A 25,571-nucleotide genomic window follows, 5' to 3' on the forward strand; every position below is an offset into this window, starting at 1 on the left:
CAGTGCTGTGTTTTGGCTCTGATGTGAGAACAATGTTGATAGCACACTGATATTTTTAGTTGTTGCTGGGTAATGTTTATACTAAGTCAAGGACTTTTCAGTTTCTCAGGCCCTGCCAGCCAGAGGGCTGGAGGGGCATGAGAAACTGGGAGGGGACACAGCCAGGTCAGCTGACCTGAACCAGCCAAAGAGGTATTCCATACCATGGGACATCATGCTTGGTGTATAAACTTGGACGGTTAGCTGGGACCTGGGGATTGTTGCTCGGGGACTGGCTGGGCATCGGTCAGCGGGTAGTGAGCAGTTGTACTGTGCATCACTTGTTTTCCTTTCTCCCTTTTCCTTTGGATTTTATCCTTTTCCCCACCTTTCCATTATAGCTGTTAGTAGTATTATTATTGTTAGTAGTATTAGTGTTATTATTTTTGTTCTTACCTTTTAATTCTGTTTAAATTATTAAATTGTTCTTATCTCAACCCTTGAGTTTTACATTCCTTTCTGATTCTCCTCCCCAGCCCTCTGGGTGGGAGGAAGTGAGCAAGCGGCTGCATGGTGCTTGGTTGCCGGCTGGGGTTAAACCATGACACTTGTGCTCCAGGAGTTCACACATTCTTTCAGCATGAAGAGTTAGTCTGTTATATTACAGTGAATGGCTAACAAAATCTGACAGACCTGGCCCTGTATGATATAGGTATTAACAAGTAGATAGGGGAGAATTTTAAAGTAGCTATGGGAGGAAAGCAAGACCAAGAACACAATGGAGATGTTTTATTTGGAAAAAGTAATGGTGCTGAAAATAGAATATGAAGGCTAAGCTTTTCTTGCTAAGCTGTGTTTAAATGAAATCAAGGACTTTTCAGCTTCTCAGGCCCTGCCACTGAGAAGTCTGGATGGGCGCAAGAAATTGGGAGGGGACACAGCCAGGACAGCCGACCCAAACTAGCCAAAGGGATATTCCATACCATATGATGTCATGTTCAGTATAATAACTGGGGGGAGTTAGCCAAGGGGGTGGGATCGCTGTTTGGGGACTGGCTGGGCATTGGTCAGTGGGTGGTGAGCAATTGCATTGTGCATCACTTGTTTATTGGTTTTGTTTTTTTCCTTTTGAGTATTATTTCTCTTTCTCTTTTTGTTATCTCCCTTTGCATTACAATTATTATTATAATATTTTACTTTATTTCAGTTATTAAACTGTTCTTATGTCAACCCACGGGTTTTACCTTTTTATTTCTGATTCTCCTCCCCATCCCACTGGTGGGGGGAGGTGGGGAGTGAGGCAGCAGCTGTGTGGTACTTAGTTGCTGGCTGGGGTTAAACCATGACAATCCTTTTTGGTGCCCAACATAGGGCACAAAAGCTTGAGATAAAGACAGATCTGACCAAAGCATGTTAAAACAAATTTGTTATAAGCATTTATTGTATTGGTTTAATAGTTGCTGGTCACAATGTTGATTTGTTTCCTCTCAGAGTTGTTGCACTCATTCTCAGAGTTGCATTATGTAACACCTTACTTGCAGTATGTGTTCCCTGTTGTGCTGTTTATCATGTCTGGGGCCTGGGCTAAGGTTATCATTTTGTTGTACTTTTTAATACTGGTTTGTGATAAGATAGAATTGCTGGTCATGAAACTAACCTGGTCTGTGTACTCAGCGTTGCTGTCACCTCTGTACTTTGGGATTCATCTAATGGGAACTATTAATAATTGCACCTTTTGCCTTATCTCCTCAGAGAGCACTTGTGCTTTAACCACAGCTGGCAACCAAGCAGCATGCAGCTGCTTGCTCACTGCCCCCTCACCCAGAGGGATGGGGAGGAGAATCGGGATGTAAAACTCAAGGGTTGAGATAAGAACAATTTAATAGGTAAAGCAAAAGCCGCACACGCAAGCAAAGCAAAGCAAGGAATTCATTTGCTACTTCTCATGGGCAGGCAGGTGTTCAGCCATCTCCAGGAAAGCAGGGCTCCATCACGTGTAACGGTTACTCAGGAAGACAAATGTCATAATGCCAGATGTTGCCCTCTTCCTTCTTCTTCCCCCAGTTTATATACTCAGTATGACATCATATGGTATGGAATATCCCTTCGGCTAGTTTGGGTCACCTGTCCTGGCTGTGTCCCCCCCCAATTTCCCGTGCCCCTGCAGCCCTCTTGCTGGCAGGGCCCAACAAACTGAAAAGTCCTTGATTTAGTATAAACATTACCCAGCAACAACTAAAAACATCAGTGTGCTATCAACATTGTTCTCACGTCAGAGCCAAAACACAGCACTGTACTAGCTACTAAGAAGAAAAATAACTCTGTCCCAGCTGAAACCAGGACAGAGAGCCAACCTATGCAGGAGACACTCTCCCACATCTTGCCCTTCCCCAGCAGTTTAATTACAGTAGCATTTGAGAACTCTGAAAATTTTGAATATCCTTGGGATGTTGAAGCCAACATGATCCTATTGCTAGGAATGCTGAATATGTTCCAGGTCTTGTTTAGGGTTAAACAACTATTTAAGAACACCACTCAGAGATCTGCCCCAAAGTTGGATAGTTATGAGTGACAGGGTGTGTGGGATAGTATGGGTAAGTACTAGGACAGTGGGTACCTCCAGTGTTTTGGAACTTCACCCCTGAACAAGTGCAGTATCTGGAAAAACTAGTAAAATATTTGTAAGAAGTATGCTGTCACCCTGGCAATTCCCGAGAGGCACAAATTACTGTAACGTGCTGGGGCTTAGCCCATGCCTACCAAGCCCCGTTCAACACTATTCAGTATCCTCAAGGGGCAGAGAAGCTCTCTGGATCTGAGGGCAAACAAAATGTTTGAAGGTCCCACCACCCATTGCTTTTCACAGTGTGGTGCATCTCAGCAGCCTGATCTACCTACTGGTTGTTTTGATGTTCTTCAGTGGCCTCACTCTTTGGTATGTGAGCATCGACATGACGCACCTTCACAACCAGGTTCTCCACCCAGGCAGCAATATCTTGCCACAATGCAGCAGCCCAGATGGGTTTACCTCTCTGTTGCCAGTTGCTCTGCTTCCATTGCTGCAACCACCCTCACAGGGCATTTGCCACCATCCGTGAGTCAGTATAGAGGTAAAGCATTGGCCATTTTTCTCATTCAGCAATGTCTAAAGCCAGCTGGACAGCTTTCACCTCTGCAAACTGACTTGATTCACCTTCTCCTTCAGCAGTTTCTGCAACTTGTCGTAGGGGACTCCATACATCTGCCTTCCAATGCTTTCATACAATACAGCAGGACCATTAGTAAACGGGGCATATTGCTTCTCACGTTCTGGCAATTTATTATACAATGGGGCCTCTTCAGCATGTCACCTCCTCCTCTGGTGACATTCCGAAATCTTTGCCTTCTGGCCAGTCCATGATCACTTCCAAGGTTCCTGGACGATTGGGATTTCCTATCCAAGCTTGTTGTATGATTAGCATGACCCACTTACTCCATGTAGCATCAGTTGCATGATGTGTAAAGGAGACCTTCCCTTTAAACATCCTTTAAACGTTTCCTCTTGTCCTATGACTTGTTACTTGGGAAAAGAGACCTACCCCCACCTGCCTACAACCTCCTTTCAGGTAGTTGTAGAGAGCGATAAGGTCTCCCCTGAGCCTCCTTTTCTCCAGGCTAAACAGCCCCAGTTCCTTTAGCCACTTCTCATAAGACTTGTTCTCTAGACCCTTCACCAGCTTTGTTGCTCTTCTCTGGATGCACTCCAGCACCTCCTTCAATATCTTTCTTGTTGTGAGGACCCAAAACCGAACACAGTATTGGAGGTGCGGCCTCACCAGTGCCAAGAACAGGGGGATGATCGCTTCCCTAGTCCTGCTGGCCACACTATTTCTGATCCAAGCCAAGATGATATTGGCCACCTGACCACATGGGCACACTGCTGGCCAACTTGGGTAGATGGTTGTGGCGACTGAGGCACGGACTTTGCAAGGATGGTGAAGCAAAGACTTTTATTGTTAGTTAGTTACAGCTTTTATAAGTTTATACTCTGTACAGACGCTGCTAAAAGCTTTATTATTGGTCAAACTCTACTGTCCACGTGCCCAGCCGCTGTTCACTATAGGCTACTCTCTGCTGTTCACGCTGTTTCCTTATCTTCTAGAGGTGAGATCACATTCCTCCTTTGTTTCTGTCTCATCCAGGTTTCTTCTCATACTCCCTCAAAGTTATTTAAATCTTTGCTGCAGGATCACAGTTGCACATCGTCATAGCAAGGTCACAGCTGCACATTATCAATGTGAAAACAACCCACTGTCTCTGTTCTGTACAATTCCCCCTTTTTGTTTTTTCATAAGGTTGCTTTAACATGTTATGGACTGTTCATTCCTTTTTTTTCTCTCTCTTTTTTTTTCCTTTCATCACTTAATTACCAATTTTAGCCTTATTTTATGTGTACATTTGTACATTTCAATCAGGTTCACAAAATGCAAAACTTTTGTTATCAGCACATTTCATACGGAGGTCAACGCATAGGTTTATGATTACTTGTCAGAACATGCAATAAGGTATGGAAATTTTATGAAAATATTATATCAGAAACTTCTAATCAAATAAATGAGCATGAGAAATTGTGTTTAACTTGTAAATTCTGTATATAAGCTGTTAAGAAACATTTTCTTATCCTAAAAAAAAAGATAAAACCTACTTAAAAGCTCTTGAAATCTTGCACTTGGGCGAGTGTTCCACTGTGCCTCCATTCTGAAGCATGGAAGTGGAAATTGTGTAGAACAAAGTTTTACTTTAAATAATTGTTCAACTGTTATTGCTGCTTTTCAAAGAACCTGCAAGCATACAATGAAAACTTAGAACTAAACAAACAGCTGAATGGACACATTTAGATCGTTACTGGAATTAAATGTAGAAGTTAACTATAAAAGTTTCTCAAAATGTTCTGGATGCTTTGTGGTTGTTTTGGTTTTTTTTTAAAAAATAGAGAACTATACACAAACAGGGAAGTAAAAATGTTGCTTAAAAAAAGGAAAAATAATAGTATACAGTGTTTACAGCTTAAATGTCACCCTTTTTTTTTCACATAAACTGTTACATGACCATGCAGTACATCCACAACTCTGAATGAATACCTTTTTTGCAGTGTAATATAGTCTTGTACGAACCATAAATCAACTATATGTTAAATCACTCTTCTCCATCACTGTTGTCACTATCTTTGAGCTTTGTAACAATGCCTAGGTCACAATCCTTTAGCTTAGGCTATTTCATCAGGTGAAAATACAAACATTTATTTCTAATACAAATTTGAAGAATGCATTCTGTCCACAAGACACTTTATGGAGAGATATTATGTTGCATTGTGTGTGATCCATTAGAAGTGAAATAATGGTGTTCATGAAAGAAAACACTTTAGATCATTACTTTAGAACTGGTTTTGCACCTGCTATACTGCAAGAATACCCTAAGCAGTAACATATCTTTGTGGCCTTTGAGTGTGTGTGATTACATTTAAACTTAACACGCAAGCTGATTTCAAGTATAACTCTAGGCACAAGTGTGGGAAACGGCATGCTGTCGGGACACAATCTTTCTCACTTACAAGGTATCAAATGGTATGTTACTCGGGTTAATGTCTAACTCCTATGACAACTTCATTTTGACCAAAGGAGTTGCAGTTAAGTACACAAACTAATGCTGCTCAGGGGAAGTTTCACTGCTGTAATGGAGTACAGAATACTTTTCCCACTGACCTTAAAGGTTGTGGTGGTGGTGGTGGTGATGAAGATGTGACAGATATTTGACTTTTAACACAAAACAAATTTTCAGCTGTGTGAAATTCACCTGTACACAAAGAACACTTATTCCTTCTGAAGCAACAGCTGAGGATTTGAACAGTCTTTTCACCTTGAGCTGTTCCTAATTTAGAGGTTAAAAAAAGAGAAAGAATTCAAAAGGTATTCTGTCAATATGCTGATGTAGTTGTATGCTAAATACTGGTCACACTGAAATAGGGTTATGTTCTAGCATTTATATATATGTAGCACTCCATTACAATTATAGAAACAAAATTCAGAATATCATTTTATCTCAAATTTCTTGGAATTAGATTAGTCTGCCGTTGCCATCTTAACAACTAGTTTCCACATTTTACCCCTTAATTGAAAAACACACATGATGAAAAAGCATAATTCTAGAAACAGAAGAGCAATTGAAAAAAAATTCTTATATTTACAGTTGTTTTTCTAAGTCTTACGAAAGTCACTTTTTTTTGTTTGTTTGTTTCTTATGCAACCAGAGACACTCCACTGCACAGAGAAGCTCATATTTATATCTCTGAGCCCGGATACAAATTTCAGCTGTATGTACCACCAGGCTCAGGGCAGAAACCATTCATGCAGTTATATATCTTTCTTATTCTCCTTCACAATACCCAGCTGTTCTCTCATCTCCTGCCAGGTCAGGCATTCTCCATCCTCCTCTCATATATCTCTCTTTAGAACTTCTATATCCTCCTCTCTCTTATCTCCCATCAGTAATGATTGGACATTCTCCCTTTTTTGTCCGTTAATTGTGACAAGGCAAGGTTATGTGTAACTGGGTGACCATGACCTGATTTATGTTATGATCAACTAAACGCTGAATACAGGAAAAAAAGCATGGGAGACATAAGGCAAACATCAATAAGGTGGTTAAAGTAATTATAATAAGATGATGTCTGGGTTGCAATGGCAAAAACAACCACTCTAAAATGATCACCGTATTTTCCCCCTTTTTCTTTTGCCATTGAAAAATGAGGGCAAAAGGTGAAGTGGCAACATTACAAACCAAAAAAGATAACGCATGATTTGCTATTCAGTGACCACACCAGCCAGTCTGAATCTTGCGGGATACAACTTTCAGGGCAGCCCGCTCTTCTGGTGAACAAGTTTGAGGACTGGTGCCATGCAACCAGGATCGGAACGGTTGCAAATCATCGTTAGTTGGTCTCTTTGTGTGTCATTAGGGTGTAAGGGAATCGTGAAAAAAAACCAGTCTTTCAAGTCTATCACAACAATTTGCCAAATCTGAGGGATCAGCATAAAAGGTGGAAGAGCAGGTTGCAACACTCCCATCGCTAAAATCTGATCATTAACCTTCCACAAATCATGTCCCAGTTATGTGCATCACGACTATTAATCAGTACTGGACAAGCTAACGAGCTGGTCACCTGCCAATCACCCTCCAAAATAGCATCACGAATAACACCAGACCAACGCTGTAGAATTGGATCTTTCCAATTTCAGCATCGGTGGGGTAGTTGGGCTAACTGGAGGAATTACAGGTGTTGAAGTAGTAGGCAGGTTCATTTCAACTCGCTTTACCAGGTTTCTTAATTTATCTATTACCTCCTGTAACGATTTCTCTGTATTGTTATCACAAGGTTTCTCCCCGCCTTCTTCCTCAAACCCGTCTGATGATGTTTCCGGACGAGGAGGAACTTTTGATTTGTCCGCTGTCTTATCTAAAAGCTCCGGCACTGTTGAACACGCAGGGGCGGACATACCCTTCATAGGACGAGTATGACCAACTCCGAAAAGTGTAACCAAGAGAGAAGGCTTGCCGCCGCTATTTTTTTTTTTTTTCGCTTTCATAGTTTCCAGAGTGTTAACTATCGACCGCCACGTCACGCCTAACGCTTTAGCTTCTTTTCCTTCTTTGCCTCCCTCGATCGTAGTATCCCAGAGGCAATTTCCCACTTCTCTGCATTCCGCAATACTAAACAATAACACAGGCTCGGGGATCTTATTCTTTTTTCGTGCCCAGCGAACTAAGGTCTCCACTTCTGTCTCTTTAACGCCCTCCCCTCTCTTAAGGAGGATGCCAGTTAACAGTTTAATTGCCGCGTCTAATTCCATCGCTGTCTTCTCAGAGCTCTCCCCTTTCACAGAAAGGATATCAGCGCGGAGAAGCCCTGCCACGATTTACTCGTCGCGGCCTTCCGTAGTTCACAGAGAGGAATTTAGCATAGAGTCCTGCCGCGATTTACTCTACGCGGTCTTACCACCGGCGGGGGTGCAATCTGCAGCTCTACACCGAACTCTGGACTCTACTTTTTGCCAGCAGCTGGGGGGATCCGTGGCGGTGGGTGGGTGGGTGGACGAGAGGAGGGGGAGCTGTGGGGCAGGGCACGCCATGCTGGCGGGGTGCAGGGAACTGTGCTGGTGTAAGAAGCAATCTGGCTAGCGAAGTGTCAGAGTCATACAAATAAGTCAACAAGTGTTTGACTGGTTCAGATTGTAATCCATATTGTGTAACGGCTTGTCGCAGCTGCTGCATAAATTTCCAATCAAAAGGTTTCCACACAGCGGCTGCTGAACCATCTGGTAAAGTGGTGGTCCACACCAGACATGCAACAGCAGAAGCAGCCTGCCACTCTCCCGCCAATATAGCGTCTCGTATAACCCCAGACCAACGACTTTGGGGAGCGGCAGGATGGAGGATAACGCCTTCCTGGGTCAGGACTTGAACATCACGACCGGCAGTAGGCAGATGGCATTCAGTCAATTGCTGCTGCAAGCAGTTTAGAGTCCAGTCGGAGGGTTTGGTTCGGGGACGGGGGATCGGGGCAGGTGCAGGTGGGGTGGGTTTATTTTCTTAATCGACTCCTCATTCTCATTCAGAGGTGCGCTCAGACCCGCCGTAGTACCCTCATCCTCATCTAACAGCGGGGGCGGCTCTCGGTAGCTTTCAGGGCGGAACAGAGCACCCATTGCGGCGGCACCCTCCGGAGATGGTGTCGGGTGTAATAGCTCTGTCGCAGATTTTTTAATGGGCACAATTATGCCTTTTGCAGACGGAGCGCCTAGACCAAATAATCGGGTAGACTGCGACTCGGTTTCCCGACTGAGGAGGTCTGAGGCAGCCATAGCCATTTTTTTCTCTGCAACCAGGGATCGTAAATGGTTTATGACCTCCCGAAAGGCAGTCCCCAAGTCCTTGGCTGACTTGCTGCCGCTAAGGATCGCATCCCAAAGGGAATCCCTGACCGCTCGTCACTCAGTCACACTAAACAGCAATTGCGGGTCTTTTAAGTGTCCTTTTTCCTTCGCCCACCTACAGAGCTCATGGAGCTTCTTTGTGCTCACGCTAGCCTCTCGCTTAGCAAGAATATCAGATAATAGTGTGAGTGCCGCTTCCCTTTCCATTATCGAGGGAAAAACGGTCTTACCGGTGCAGGTCCGCGCACGACGTCAATGCCAGATTCAGACGCCTTTACTCCTTACGGGCGTCTTCCTGCTCGAACTCTTCACAGCGACTCTCAATTTTGCAAAGCCCACCGTCGCTATGCAAAGGCAGAGTTTTTCCAGCAATTACCAGCTTTCCCGTCGTTCGGGCACCAATTGTTGAAAGAAGGGTTCGCTGGAGTCAAGAAGACGCTCAATATGAGTTATGCATCTTGCTCAACTTTATTAGTTTCTAACACTACTTATATAGAACCGATTCACATGCATATTCGTAAAGCAGAAATATAATTGGTTAGTAGTCTCTAAGCACACACGGTTCTCACACCCCTAATTATCATGACTAAAATAAGCATTCTATCCATGTAGCTAATTGTGTTGCTATGCTTCAGCCTTGTAGTTTGTTACTCCCTATTTTCCCATACCAGTCCCTATCTTTCTTGGCCCTGCACCTGCTTTCCCAGCAGCTGTATCTTGTTACAGCCACGGCCTGTTGGCACAACATAATTACTTGGTCTCAGGATTCAAGAATAGCTCAAGGCTACCTTTCTTGTTAACTTCAGCACAGCAACTTCAGTACAATTCTGATTACAGGCCTATTCTAATACCAGGCCTGGATTGTGCAGATCTTCAGAGATTCTAAGGCCATGCTTCTGCAGCCATTCTTCTACAATAATAAATCCTGTAATACTTTTGATCCATGGCCCAAAGTTTCCCAGCCGTGAGAAGCGACCAAAGGCATCCCGCCCCTGGCTCTGCTGCAGATCTTTGTTTAAGGCTTTTAAGTTTTGTATGCTTTTGTGAATTGATTCAGAGTGGTCACTCAGATTCACGTAACACATCCTATCAAAGTCTTCACACTCATGTCCCTGTGCTAACAATAAAAATCAATAGCATCTCGATAATCGACATCTCCTAATAAGCCAGAAAAAAGCAGTATTTGTTATTACTTTCTTTAGCAAGCTAGCAGGCTCATTTACTAAACAAGTTAAGAGCGTGTACTATTCTTACAGAAGAGATTGGAGAAGCAAAAATGTGTTTCACTGCATTCCAGAACTCAACCTGAGAGTTACAGTCTGCTGTGAGGTCTGCGTTATAATCATTTGACATGTGGTGAGGTTGTGATAGTGAAAGGGCTGCAATGCCCACTTGCAACCTTCATTGGCATTATCATAGCTAGTTGTATTAAAAGCAACTCTTGAGCTTCCGAATGTTCGACTTGTTGCAAAATATTCTGAAGCTGGTCGATTAAGTTGGTATATGACTCTCTAGGACCCTGCAAGACTGTGGCAAGACTCCCATATCCAGACTGCCTTAATAGCCATCTCCTTCATTTGCAAATAGTTGTCCCTGGGACACCTTGCCTGAGTCACAGAATCGGCACAATTATTTTCTCCAGCCAACTGCTCCTAGTTAACAGCAATTGCCCGATTAAGGTTTTCGATCAAGGCCACTACACATAGCTCACAAAAATCAGATAACCACATCATATACTGTATCAGTTAGTACCATACAAAGCAATGACTTCCAGTCATGCAGTGTGAGTGTATAAGGCTCTGCCATAACTTCAAGAAGGGACATAGCAAATGTACTATGAATCCTCCCTTCCCGCACTGCTTTGCTTAACTCTTTAACAGCCTCATATTGCACAAGCTGCCACTCTGGAGGCTGATTTGGCTGATAAAATACTGGACATGCCATCGTGACTCCCAAATACCCTCGCTCACGTGCTTGTATTCCCACCACTGATCCCCCAGACCCTGCGGCGAATGAAGAGAGGGGACGTAGCTTGATGCAAGCAAGATGTCGATTTATTAGTGATTCTTTTACATTAATATACTATTCTGCCTTCTACATGTTAGATACTGATTGGTTAAATCTTAAGTGTGAACTACACAGATTGGCTATCTTGTAAGACACATAATTTAAACAATAAGTACTGATTAGTCTATTTTTTCTTAGCATCAAATTCTAAGATTAGGGGTTTTCTTTCTACTTGACTTTCTCGTAAATAACAAAGTTCCTTATCAGCACTATCCATTCCCTTATCTTGCTGTATGTCTCTCTTTTGTCAGTAGGGTTGGCATCTCAACTGCTGTGGCTCAAGAGTCTGCTGTTAACTTGTCCCTTTGTTCCCAGGGCTTATGCCCTACAAGTCCTAACAGGTCTCCATTCATCAGGCTAACAGTGCTCAGACTCTCGTCCTTGAGGCCTTGCCCTACAAGACCCCCTTTCACCCTCCCTGAAAACACAGTCGAAGTATCATGGTGGGGGGGAGCAAAAATGTCTGGTTCCTTTTCTAGATCTACAGGACCTGGATCAAAAGGTTTATCAGTGTCAATGGAATCATTGTCCGAGTTGTCCTTTTCCCGCACTTGGTCCTGCGTTGTGAGGGTCACTGCAATTGGCAACAGGAGCTTTGGGGGCAGAGGAGGCGCGGACAGAGTGGCCATTGTTGACAGTGTGTTGAGAAGAGTCACGCTGTAGGTGGAATTTACAGCCTCCCCTGGTTTAGCACTGTTAGTAGAATTATCCAATACATGGGAAAAAGTAATCAGAATTTGCCACCAAGGTGCTAAATGCATTCCTGCCTGCCATGGAGTCCCCCTCTGCAGCAGCATCACACAATCGTCTGCTGACCACTTGCCAGGCAGGAATTTGCGAAGTGCCATCAAGTGGAAAGTCCTGCACTTTGTCATGGATCCATTCTAACAGAGTTACTGGCTGCGGACCCATCACAGCTCGTTTCTGAGCTGCAAGCAGCTGTCGCAATACATCCAGGCTGCACTGTTGATCTCAGGATACCTTCCCTCCCATTGTTCCCAACTGTTCACCTGTATTGTAGGTGATGGGTACGCAAAGTTTCTGCGGATCCTGGTTCAGTCGGGCTACGCCACCAGTTTGGGGCTCCATGAGCCTCCTGCTTAAGCCCCACATTGTCAAAGAAAAGGTTGTTGTAGAATCTCCCTTTGCTGCTGCATCAAATAGCATCTTTCCTGCTTCTTCCCAAAGATGAGTGCAAAATGCTGTTGTGGCATCTGCAGCGTGTCCCTGATTGCACAGCCAGGCAAGCAAAAGTTTCACAGCTTCATCTTCACCCCTCTCTAGTATTTTCATCATTATGTCGCATATCGATTTTTCTTCACTTGACATATGTGAACCCATAACATCCCCAGCTGCTCACCTGTAGAGGTGATGAGGTTCTGACCGAACAGCTCTCTGTACCGCTGCTTTCTTGAGTTCAGCTGGGCGTCTCCACCAACCGCTCTGTCTTCCATGGCTTTTTGACCATCACATCGGGGTAACCATTTGTGGCGATTGAGGCATAGACTTTGCAAGGATAGTGAAGCAAAGACTTTTATTGTTAATTAGTTACAGCTTTTGTAAGTTTATACTCTGTACATGTGCTGCTAAAAGCTTTATTATTGGTCAAACTCTACTGTCCATGTGCCCAGCCGCTGTTCACTATAGGCTACTCTCTGCTGTTCACGCTGTTTCCTTATCTTCTAGAGGTGAGATCACATTCCTCCTTTGTTTCTGTTTCATCCGGGCTTCTTCTCATACTTCCTCAAAATTATGTACTTCTGTGCTGCAGGATCACAGTTGCACATCATCAAAGCAAGGTCACAGCTGCACATTATCAATGTCAAACAACCCACTGTCTCTGTCCTCTATAGATGGTTGCTATCCTTTCCGCTAATATTTACTCTGCCTCACTTGCTAGGTGCATGTATGACTAGCTGGAGTACTAGCAAAGTCGTTATAGCAATAGATCTCAATGCAGTTAACTGTTCCTGTCTTGCTGCTGTGCTTCTTGTCTGTCTTTCTGAGCTTTCCAGTGCCCCTGACTTGACTGAACCTGTGCTCTGTAAGAGGCTGTCGGGTTTCTCCTTTAAATTTTAGCAGGTAAGCAAAAGAATGACAAATGTGCTTGATGTTAACTTAGTTAAGTGAAACTGTGCGGCGAATGAAGAGACGTGACGCAGCTTGATGCAAGCAAATGTCAATTTATTGTACAGAAGCACGCGTTTTTATACACTTTCAGAAGCTGCGCGTTTTAAACTAATTGGTTCTTGAAGCTAAGCCTTGCATACTAGGCAATCCCTGATTGGTGGTTAACTACCAGCAATTAACCGCAAGGTGTTACCTTTCCTTGGCGCCAACCTTGGCACCATCCGTCTCCCACTCCCCTGTGCTCTGTAAACATGCCTCATCATGTTAATTGTTGTCTAGACAAGCTCGAGCACATTCCCCTCAGCTAACTGATTGCCACGCATGGTCCTAGTTTCCAGACCGCTCCTGCAAAACTGCTTATTTTCTGTGAGAAGGGGGAAGAAGACAAGAGGCAATGAGCACAAACTGAAATACAAAAAATTCCAGTTAAACAGAAGAAAAAAACTTTACTGTAAGATGGTCAAACACTGGAACAGGTTGCTCAGAAGTTGTGACAAAAATCTCATATTATTAAATAGGTGTATATAGTAAGAAGCTTGTGTTTGTTTTTTATGTTTCTGTGGGTTGTTGCAGAATATTTGTGGTATTGGTCATCAGCACTTGAAAATATACTGTAATCAGCGTGTGTTGTCTTTTTCAACCACAAAAGGTTTAAGAGATGCAAATATGTGTGTCATTCATAATAGGAAAATTGGTTCTTTTTTCAGTACACTGAGGACAAAAAATTTTTATTTTGATCTAGCAATATGTTATTTTGTATTCTAAAATGAAGTTGTCCTTGCTGATTTTTACTTGTCTTTTTTTTTTTAAATAGAGTGCTAGATACCCCTTCCAGAGCTTGTATATAAAACCTGTATACTGTTGTTTTAGGAATAATCTGATAGAAATTTGCTGTATACTATATTTCAATATCTTATTGTATAGCAAGATTTCTAAAATATGTTTTGCAAACTCTTGAATTTATAACTTCCTAGCATGCTACTGTTTGAGTGGTCTGAATAAAATTGTTCTTTAAGTACGTTTCTACTGGCTGAAATTTATTTATAGAAAGTACACAGACTGAAAATTCTTCTTTCTTTTCCTTTCCATAGGACAAGAAATGGGCTCTCCATCATGAAGATGTCACACTGGGAGAATTACTGGGCAAAGTAAGTTATCAAGTGAGCTAAATAACATTTAAATAGGTATATATCAATCATTAAATCTCTCAATTTCCTATTTGCCTTATCTTTTAAATTACTGCAGTATGCAATTTTATACCAATTATTTTACTTTAATATGTAACACAACATTGTGGTTTAAATAAATGCAAATCGCATTTACTGGGAAACAATGTAAAGTCAGTGATGAAAATGTTTAAGTCTAGCATATATATTTTTCTTATTTGGAAAGCGTTTAAGATAAGTGGTTTTCTATAAAGTGTTATGTGGCTGGTTTACTTTGTGCAATCTTACAAAAGAATAATATTGTTGCAAAATAGGAAAGTTTTATACAAATAATCTGATATAATATGATTTAATCAACACTTGTTAAAACAAATTCTCATTGGTTTTGTATGACTTAATGAATGTTAGGTAACCTGACAATGGTATATGTATTAAATTAAGTCTTACAGTTTCTATCACAAATTGTGCTTAGTAGCTGTAAGTTTTTAAAACACTCCTACTCAGGTAATGCCCTGTGCCTCACTTTTACATTTTCAGTAGCTTTGCAACTACCAACAAATTTTGTGCAAGTGCCACTTTGGACACAATGTTCCAAAAGATTTCCCAAATCCTGAAAAAGAGGCTTAAATTAGAAGTAAAATGAAAGCAACAGTTGCCTTAGTATTAAGAGACACTATAAGAATTGATAAACTGTTCAAGAAATGGGGAATTAAATACTGTCAGAAAAATTCTGTTTCCCAGGACAAAATCTCTAACAGCTTAAGATGACAAAAAGTATTAGTTACCTTTAGACAGAGCTATATCCATATAAAATGCTATACAGGTACTATGCCAGTTTCACATTCTTAAATAGAAAAATATCAAAAATAAGGATGTTTCAGGCATAAAAAAGTTTGTCTTCCTAAAAACAACTATGAATGTCTTGATTAGTAAAGACAGTTAATCTATGTGAAAATTGATTACTTTAGTAAAATGAATTTATGTATGTTTTGCCTGGTTTTGGCACAAAGCATTTTTAACAATAAAGACAACTCAGTGCTTACAAGCGATTATAAAAGGAAATCTGGTTAAGAAGTATTTAGAAAATAATAAATAGAATAAAAAGCTTTGTTAGGTCACTAAACTTGTCATGCAACCATCTCAAAAACAAAATAGTCATACCAAAGGATGACAGGATGATCAGCTTCTATATAAGAAAATGTTAAATAAACTGTCATAATATACCCTGGAAATGAAAAATCTGAAGGTTTATAAAATCTTGAGTTGCCTGGAAAAGATCAGTAGAAAAATCATGGAAGCTTGATGTAGAAGATGATGCAAACTTTACTAAAGAGGAAGATTTTGCTTCACCTCAGGTGTGAATGCTTTATTTATTTACTCTGTATTAATTCTATAATACCCTGTAAAATGAAAGTTATATAAAATTATAATTAAATATTTTGAATTAAGGGGAAAAAACCAAATTTCAATACTTAAGTAGTCTTTAAGGTAGTTTCAGTTTTCACTGTTAAGTACTTCTAAACAGAAGGCTAGAGGAAAAGCATGTTGGGAGTGATTCAGCTACTTATCTTTGGGCATCTAGTGCCATTTTAGATATCAGAGGTAGTGTCCTGACCTTTCGAAGTGCTATTCTAGAATAATAGATGGCTGTTAAAGATCCTCTGCCATGCTTACCATCTATGTTGGTTTCTCAAACAGTACTAGAGGCTTGTATTTAGGCACCTGAATGTCTTTTCTTGTAACTAAATAGCATTACTATTTTCCATCTATGGTTATTTTTTTCTTCTTTTTTCTGTCTTCTTCCTTTGGCACTACAGTATTCAAATGCATGGTATAAATAAATCTCTATCACTGAGGAAAGAAAGGAAAACATTTCCAGCAGATTTTTGCTGTTTATTAAACTCATGTGCAGCTCCAGATACTAACAAACAGGAGAGGGATTCATCTGAAAATTTGCCCAACAAATTTAAAGTGGAGTTCTTTGGGAAATAAAAAGCTTATCTAAAAGAATGAGATCTTCAGTTTTTGGTTTTGGGATTATTTTTTTTGAGGGGTGGGGCGAGGATTTGGCTGACACCTTCCTTGTATTTCTGTCCTAAATAATTTTAATTTTGTTTTTATTTAAGTAAGAAATACATCTGGTGGAAATTATGCAAATCTCCTTACTTTAGTTTTCTTTTATGGAAAGGCAAAAACTTTGTTTACTTAAAATGATATTATTTTTTTTCCTGATTTCAGGGTAATTTTGGTGAGGTATATAAAGGAAGATTAAAGGATAAGACTCCTGTTGCTGTAAAAACTTGTAAAGAAGATCTTCCGCAGGAACTGAAAATAAAATTTCTGTCAGAAGCCAGGTAGGTTTTCTAAATATAATTAAAACATATATTTACATTGTGGTGTTTTTTTGAGTTTTATTACTAGATGAATTTATAAAATCTGACTTTCACAAGCATTTGAAGAAGCCATTATCAAACTTTTTTCCTTTTTTTCTTCTCTCCCTCAATATTTTCCACAACTGTTGTCCCAGTAACTAAAAATAGGCATTTTTTAAGGTGCGAATGCAGCAGCATCTGCACTTGGCAAAACCAACTCTTCAGCAAAGCAAGCTATGCCTATAAAACACATTTTTCTTATTTTAAGTGCCTCAATTTAAAACTTTTTCTGCATTTTGCCATAAGGATTCAGATAAAGAGACTGAAAGACACTGTTACTTTAAATATGATTATATCACAGAATAACAGAATGGTTGCAGTTGGAAGGGTCCTCTGGGGTTCATCTTGTCCAAGCCCCCTGCTAAAAGCAGGGCCACCTAGAGCTGGTTGCCCAGGACCATGTCCAGATGGCTTTTGAATTTCTCCAAGGAGGGAGACTCCACAATGTCCCTGGACAATCCTTTCCAGTGCTCAGTCACTCTAAGAGTGAAAAAGTGTTTTCTGATGTTCAGATGGAACCTCATGTGTTTCAGTTTGTGTCCATTGCTTCTCATCTTGTCACTGGACACCACTGAAAAGAGCCTGGCTCCATCCTCTTCATATCCTCCCTTCAGGTTTTTATATTCACTGATGGGATCCCCCCTGAGTCTTCTCTTTTCTAGGCTAAACAGTCCCAGCTCTTTCAGCTTTTCCTCGTAGGAGAAATGCACTATTCCCTTAATCATCTTCATGGCCCTTTACTGGACTCTCTCCAGCATGTCCATGTCACTCTTGTACTTGGAAGCCCAGAACTGGACACAATACTACAGGTGTGACCTCACCAGTGCTGAGTAGAGGGGTAGGATCACCTCCCTTGACCCGCTGGCAGTACTTTGCCTAAATCATCCCAGGATACCATTAGCCTCCATTGCCGCAAGGGCACATTGCTGGCTCATGTTGAACTTGTCCACCAACTGGCACCTTCTTTTCTGCTGAGCTGCTTTCCAGCTGGGTAACCCCCAGCATTATATCGGTACACGGGGTTATTTCCCAGGTGCAGGACTTTGCACTTCCCCTTGTTGCACTACACTGTTGCATTGTAACTGTTGAAATATACCAGTCATAAATCCTGCTTTCTCACCTGCTTGATTAATAGAGTTGACAAAATTTGGCCAGGTTATAGTATAGATCCCCATTTACTAATATTTTCTTGGGAAGAAGTATTCACTTCAGAAGAGATTCTGTGCTGTGTCAGGCAGCATGTGATTGCATATCTATTTTTCAGATTATAATCATGCCACAATACCCTAATTATTCTGAGTTTAGGCTGTTTATGTGGGTATATAAATATCTTCAGGGTATATAAATGTCATCAGGGTAGAGAGGTATATCAAGATAATTTTAAAAGTTTAAATTATCTTTTTCTCTTCTTGCTATGGAACTTGATATATTTTCATTTTTACTCAAAAAATAGTATGATCAATATGGAAAACTATAAGACATTATTTAAATCACTAATATCAGCCATTATATCTATCTAATATCTTTAAATGGCGTATAACTTGGCTACTGCAGAGATGCTTCATTTGCTAAGCAGCCTGCTGCTGGAAGAACAGTCTTATAATGAAAGAAAAATAAATGTGCTGTGTCTAAGTATGTATGTACTAACTAGGTTACTAATTTACTTTCTTTTATGAAAAAGAAGACATAGTTTAAGTTAGCAAATAGTAGAAGAAACATTTAAATTTTGTATTGTTTCTTCAGAGTTTTTCCTAGTTCTTCATTATACTTGTAAATTATAGAATGCTGGTTTAGATTGCAAATGTACTTTTTAAAGCATTGTGTAAGAAAACATGAATGTTTTGGTTTAATTTCCAAAGTTGAAATTGCTGTCTTTTAAATTATTTTAAAACTTATTGTACAAATTAATCTCTTAAATTGGAATGAGTGTGCATTTGAACAGTGCAGAAGAAAAGTATAGGTAAGTGCTGTGCAGGCTTTTTTTGACCTAACTGCTATTGGTCCACCACTGAAATGTTATTTAATTACAAGGGTTCTTGAGGAACTACAGATCTATCAGGCCATTTTTTCAGTTCTTTTGTCATGTAGACAAATAGTAGAATTATAATAAAAGTAATATAGCATTCAGTCTTGATTTATAAGTGAGTTGATGTGTCCTCATTCAAACACAGTGATGATTGATCTGTTGTATTGATTTTTAATAACAGTAATGATGTGTTCCATTAAAATAATTTTAAGGGTTTAAGATATTTTCCTATGATACTTAATCAGTTTATACAATAAAGTTTATTAATATAATAAATTTACTGTATGTTTTGCAGAATACTCAAACAGTATGATCATCCTAATATTGTAAAACTCATAGGAGTTTGCACACAACGACAACCTATTTATATTGTTATGGAACTTGTTTCAGGTATTTTTTTTTTCTTTTCTCACAGCATATATTCATATGTATTGTTTCCATAGTGTAAAATATATTTTTTTCCTATTTGCCTTTATTTGCATTCTTATGATTAATCTCAAAAGTCACCCGTGTTGCAAATCTTTGGAGATCTTAACTTCTACCACCTTAGGTGTGGAAGGAGCTATTCAAATCTGTTGTGAGTTTTTCTGTAACTATTCAAGAGCAGAATTTTCTACAATATATCTCTGCCATATCTTAATTTTTCTCCTGAAAAGATATTAAATAATACTTCCTTTAACAATAGGGTTATATTATTAATGCTATACTTGTATTTAAAGAAACTTAATGACTGGGTAGCGTTTCAATTTTAGTAACTCAAATTTGGATTATCTTTCATATAGGTTTTCTCTTTATGAAAATGCATTGTTCAGCACATTTTTTCATTTTTTCAGATGTTCTTGATTTATTTTTTAGCCTTCAGTTCATATTATTCATGAATGATTGGAGAAAGTTTCAAATTGATGGGATGATACCAGATTCAGGCAACTGTATCACTCTGATTCTCTTAGAAGCTGGAAAATGTGTGAGTTTGGTAGCCTCTGGTATTGGTTAATATGCAACACTTTGTTTTATATATTGCTAGATTTAATTCATGAAGACTTAGTAAATATTTAGACTGTTTATAATTCCTGAGTACTAACTAGCTTTAGTAGAAGTGCATTGATGAAATCTTTGACTTATTGTAATTTTCTGCCTTTATTCTATTAGATTATTATATTAGTACATGTGATTGACTTTATTAACATGGAAACTAATGGCATTGTCCTGAGACATTTTTTTCAGACATACAGTGGTAATCGGCTTCTCTAGACATCTCTGCTAATAAATATAAAGCCCCATCTTTTAACAACTTTATCGTTCTGATTCAGGGTTTTCAGAGTCTAGGGCAAGCTGTTGAAACATACTAATACAATTAGAGAAGGAATTAGTGGAAGTCTTTCACTGATTCTCATGCCCAGATTGCAGTCCAAATCCATCAAAAAATTTTGTGTCCTGACTTTGGGTTTGCAAGAAACTTCTTAATTTTCTCTGGGCTATAAGTCCTCTGGATAACTTCCATGTTTGCCTGCCTTCTATAACATTACACTGTGCTTGAATCATCACACTTTTCTGTGTTCTTTGGACAGTTAAAACTTAGCTTGCACACTGTAAAACTGGCCAAATCCGCTAGAAAAGATAAGGATGCTAACTGAAGAAGTTGGCAGAGGAAAGACAGACAAAAGAGTTCAGAAAAACAGTGGTTCTGATATTACTTGTTTTCTGTTCTCTAATTGCAAGTTTGGATGAGATTATCTAAAATTAATATTATTAGTGCTTTGATTTGATATTTAATGCTGCCCTTTGAAGAATAAAATGTTGGTGGGCTTTTTGACTTTCACTCACAACTCAGCTTTCTCAGTATCATCTTTATCTGTGCTTTGTCTTATATGTCTTTACAGTTGAAAATGTTTAAACAGAATAACTCTGAAATTATTTTTAATGACAAAAAATGGCATGTTTTAAGTTAGAATTGTATTTTGTAAGTGTACAGCAGTGAAAGTGTGATTAATACATTACAGTTTCTTCTCTGAGAAAACATTAGAAATGGCTCCATAATGTGTGGAATTCTGTGTTAGGTTTTTTAATGTTCTGTTTAATTTCACTTTTTTACAGTTTTTATTTCCCAAATACATGTACACTGAATGCTTACTGTGTCTTTTTGAGACTACTTTGATGTGGGTTTCAGTGTTTCAGTAGTGGCTTATTCTGGTTTTCATTTCAGATTCTGCTTTTCATTTCAGATTCAGGTTTCAATTCAGATTCTTACTATGTTCAGGTGTTCAAAAAATTTCTGGAAACTTAGCACTTTATGTAGAGAAGTGTTATTCTATTAGTGATTCTGTCATTAACTCTCTCTGCAGAGGAAATCTTTTTTGTTTGTTTTTTTTCCATTGTCTCAAATGTAAATGGAACTAAGGAATATGCATCTGGATAAAGTCATCAGTGAAAACAATAGAGACAGTGGCAAATGCATACTTAAGCATCTGTGCATCCATTGTTATATACAAAACTGTATTGTGTTTATGTGGTGATGTTTTGGTAGCGGGAGAATGCAGGCGTGGCTTCCCATCAGGAGCTGCCCCCATGATGGACGAAGCCAGTTTCAACTGGCTCCAAAATGGATGAGGCAATCAGCAATGCTGGTGGTGCTTCTGTGATAATGTATTTCAGAAAGGGTAAAAAAGCTATGCAGCAGCAGTAAGAGAAAGAAGTGAGGAAAACAGTGAGAGAAACAATCCTGCAGACACCAGGGTCAGTGAAGGAGGGAGAGGAGATGCTCCAGGTGCTGGAGCTGAGATTTCCTCTGCAGCCTGTGGAGAAAACCATAGTGAAGCAGATTGTCCCCTTGCAGCCCATGGAGTACCACATCGGTGCAGATATTCACCCTGCAGCCCATGGAAGACCTCATGCTGGACCAGGTGGATATGCCCTGAAGGAAACTGCATCCTGTGGAGAGCCCATGCTGCAACAGGCTCCTGACAGGAGCTGTGGCCTGTGGGGGACCCATGCTTGAGCACTCTGTTCCTGAAGGACTGTACCCCATGGAAAGGACCCATGCTGGAGCAGTTCATGAAAAACTGTATCCCATGAGAGGGACCCCATGCTGGAGCAGGGGAAAACTGTGAGGTGGAAGGAGCATCAAAGTGTTATGAACTGACCATAACCCCCATTTCCCATCCCCCCTCAGTTGCTCAGCGGGGGAGGAGGTAGAAGAGTCAGGAGATTTATTTTCTGTTTTCCATCAGCAGGCTATATCCAGCTGCTTCCTGAGAAGTAGAGTCTCAGTACATGTAGCAGTTGCTTCGGAATATGAGCTTCTAAATAATGAATGTCCCCACCCCCCTTTCTCTTAGATTTTATTGCTGAGTATGATGTCATATAGTATGGAATATCTTTTTGGTCAGTTCAGGTCAACTGTTCCAGCTATGTCCCCTCCTAAGCTCTTGTCCACTACCAGCTTTTGGAAGAGGGGGATGGAGAGACAACCTTGATGCTGTACAAGTACTGCTCATCAATAGTCAAAACATTGGTGCATTATCAACACCACTCTAACCACAAGTACAAAGCACAGTGCTATATGGGCTGCTATGAGGAAGGTTAACTCCATCCCAGCCAGTCCCAGTACAAAAAGCAGCCCAGATGTTTTGTCTGCTATCTATTAGCAACAAGTTGTCAAATACAACAATCCTTTATAGCTAGATCCCTTATTTTTTGTGTTAACAGAACATAATAAATGACATGCTTCCTAAAGAAAAGATCACACTGATGAAGAAAATTCAAGAAAGTTGACATAGCAATGAGTAACTGAAAATAGTAAGTAAGGTAGCAGAGCATGTTGCAGATATATAAACAAAATGAAAAGGTCTGTCAGAAATTATATATGTTAAATGAAAAAGAACCATCATTTACCTACATTTCAGTTTCTTCAACATGGCCAACAGCAAATTTAGACCTAACTTCATACATACACTTAGTGTCAATCCATCATAGAATACCCCAATAAAGAAATATTTTGTTATATTTTTCCCTGTCCATTGCCTATCATAAAATGAAGGAATTATCTTAATCTAATTTGTCCATGTGTGTTATAGCTTCTTTTTACTTTAAGGAGATGTATGTGTGGAAAAATACATCCTATCTCACTTCTCTTGGCTGGGTTGTTAGGGGCTGGGTCACTTCTCAGTAATGTCCTGTGGGCTTTGCAGACATCTTTACAAGGGGAAAGGGGAGGAAAATTCTTTAACCAGATTGTGACATCTTTTTCTAGAGTTGGTTGGTGTGAGGTCGTTCTAGTCCTAGCTTCTCAGACAACATTTGATGAAAAAGATAGTCCCTTAAATTGACTAAGAAAGGAGAAGGCCTGAGAAGACAGAACTTGTTATTCTAACCATGTTTTCATAATGGTACCATTGATGATGACCTGGACTTGGGAAGTTTTATCCACTGTATTGAAAACATAGGAATAAGAGGCTTAGGGTTTTTAAAGATTAAGCTTCATATGATTCTTGTATCAAATTGACAGAGTCCAGTAAATTGATTAAAGACAATTTCTCCTGATGACTCAGAGATCATAACAAATATTTTAACAAATAATATTTTATGATTGTCTAATAAAATATGCCTGTTGTCAATCACAAGATAAACTTCTTTCTTACATATTAAAAAAGCCTATATCAAGGAACACATAAAACTAAACATTACATTTTGATACAGAAAAAATCAACTGGAATATTTTTAAAAGAGCTGTGTTCTTCTGTTTTACAGATAAGCAACTGGCATCATTGTTTAAGGAGGCATAATAATTGTTTCTTTAACTACAAAAGAGAGTGTTCTACCAACCTTTTCTTATTTCTTGTGACACATATACCACAGATAAATATCTCAGTAGGTGTTAGTGATTACCTAATAACAAGAAACCCTTGGTCAGTGTTCTAAAGATCATTCCCTCTCTTTTCTCCTTTCAGAATGAACCCTGCATCTTTTTATGGAAAAGAAGAAGCTAGAATACCCTTCTGTCTCATCCTTCTTCACTATTATTTCTTAGTCCCAACTTTTCTCACTGATCATGGACCTTACTATGATATTTCTGCTTTCAGAATAAAGGGATTTAATTCACTGAAACCATGAGGATCATTTAATTCTGTTTTCATTTGCTCATAATATATCATGCAATCTCCCATGCAATCAAAATCAAATTGCAAGAGACCCTCTAAACTCCTGATGTTTTTTTCTTTTCCTAGGTTTAGGGAAAAGCTAATAAAAATCAAATTAAATTTTCAGATGCAAAAAGCAATCCTAAGCCACAAAATTCTTTGTTCTACTTTATGTTCATTTCAATTTACTTGAATTTCAGCTTGCTCTAAAGGGACTTAAGGTAGAGGAAGGAACTTTGCATGTTCATGAATTATGTGTTCTAGAGTGGAGAATTTTTAATTTAGTTGTATCATCTTGTGGAGTTACCACTTCATGCAAATACTTTGAAAAATATATCCTATAGAACCTTCAAAGATGCCTTCATTTCTTCAGCAAAGAAAATCTGCACAGGCTGTCAAAATATGCGCCTTAGTTAAGCCTGTATCAGTTCTCTCTAGAAGGATTTGTCTAATGACAGCAGATGCAAACATCTTCATAAGTTCCAACTATTGATTCAAGGTGGTAGAAATAAGATTGCAGTTACACTTTTCATGACCTACTCATTTTAGCTGTTGGACTATTTAATCACAAGCAGATAGCCTATTCTCTCTTTCAGGTTTGTGCATATTTAAGCATTCTTATAATTAACATAGTTAAAATTACATCCCTTGAAATTTTTTAAAAGAACTTTCATTTTGCAAAGTCAAGCATTCAAAAATAGACAGTTCAAAAATCTGACTTGTCTGTTGAGTCTGAATTTAGCTTCCTCTAGCATATATATTGTGATGCAGCCTTTAATAACTGAATTTCCTTTTCATACCAGATCCGTTCCTCATACAGTTCTGAACAGTTTTTCAGTATTTGTTTCTCTTCTCCAAATCCTTTCTATGGCCACAGGCCTTATTTAATGTATTCTATCAGTGATCTGCTCTTAGTGGGATTTTCCCCTCCCCTTCCCCCCTCCCCCCAGCAGACATTTCTGGGGTTTTCACTGTAATACTGAGTGCATTGCAAATGTTACTCTGGAATACTAGCATGCATTCCTGATACCACCATAAAATTTCTATTTGATAATGGATGCATGGTTCCAACCTGCCCACACACACACACATTAATTGGACACTGAGTTTGTGTTTCTTGTTTTATTTATGCTCATGCTGACATACATTGGAGTAGATTTGCTGAATGCTTGCAACTGTAAACAGGTAGAGCTATGCTTGTACATATAAAAGGCAAAAGAAGGTTGTCTGAATTTATCATTGGATTCAGGTTTCAGCTATGTATGTTCAGCTTATACCTAGACATACGTAACTAGTTTTTTAGGTGGAATTCAGCAAGGTCATCACACCCATCTCTGCAGCTGTTCACATTTGGACAGAATCATTTAGGATGCAAATTCTCTGTTACTGATGAAGAAACAAGTCAGAGGTGACAGTTTTTATTAGCTCAGGTGCAGCACTGCATGATTTCAGCTATGCTGGCATGTTCAGAAACAGCATGGCTATTTCTATAATGCCTGTAACAGGATCTGATAAGCCGTTCCTAACTCTGGCTCTCGGGCTACCTATGCACTCTGTTCATGCCATCATATCTGCAGTTGGCTTTGGTTCAGCTTGGCTTATTCACTCCAGCTCTTCTGAAATTAAGACAACTCCATTGCTGCTTTCTGTATACTACAGCACTTTTT

General features: G+C 39.5%; 1 protein-coding gene across 7 annotated transcripts in view; it reads left to right on the forward strand.

Annotated features, from left to right (window-relative positions):
* Positions 1-25,571, forward strand: part of LOC129734462 (tyrosine-protein kinase Fer-like) — a 231,785-nt gene that overhangs the window by 150,752 nt on the left and 55,462 nt on the right. For 5 of the 7 annotated variants that reach the window (XM_055697996.1, XM_055697998.1, XM_055697995.1 and 2 more), the window contains 3 exons: positions 14,237-14,293; positions 16,550-16,665; positions 19,065-19,159. In XM_055697996.1, the coding sequence (XP_055553971.1) occupies positions 14,237-14,293; positions 16,550-16,665; positions 19,065-19,159 (268 nt within the window). Of the gene's footprint in view, positions 1-14,236; positions 14,294-16,549; positions 16,666-19,064; positions 19,160-21,602; positions 23,839-25,571 lie in introns of those variants that run through there. The other 2 variants (XM_055697999.1, XR_008730056.1) reach the window with 2 other exon arrangements.

Source organism: Falco cherrug, chromosome W (assembly GCF_023634085.1).
Source record: "Falco cherrug isolate bFalChe1 chromosome W, bFalChe1.pri, whole genome shotgun sequence".
In the NCBI taxonomy this organism is placed as follows: domain Eukaryota; kingdom Metazoa; phylum Chordata; class Aves; order Falconiformes; family Falconidae; genus Falco; species Falco cherrug.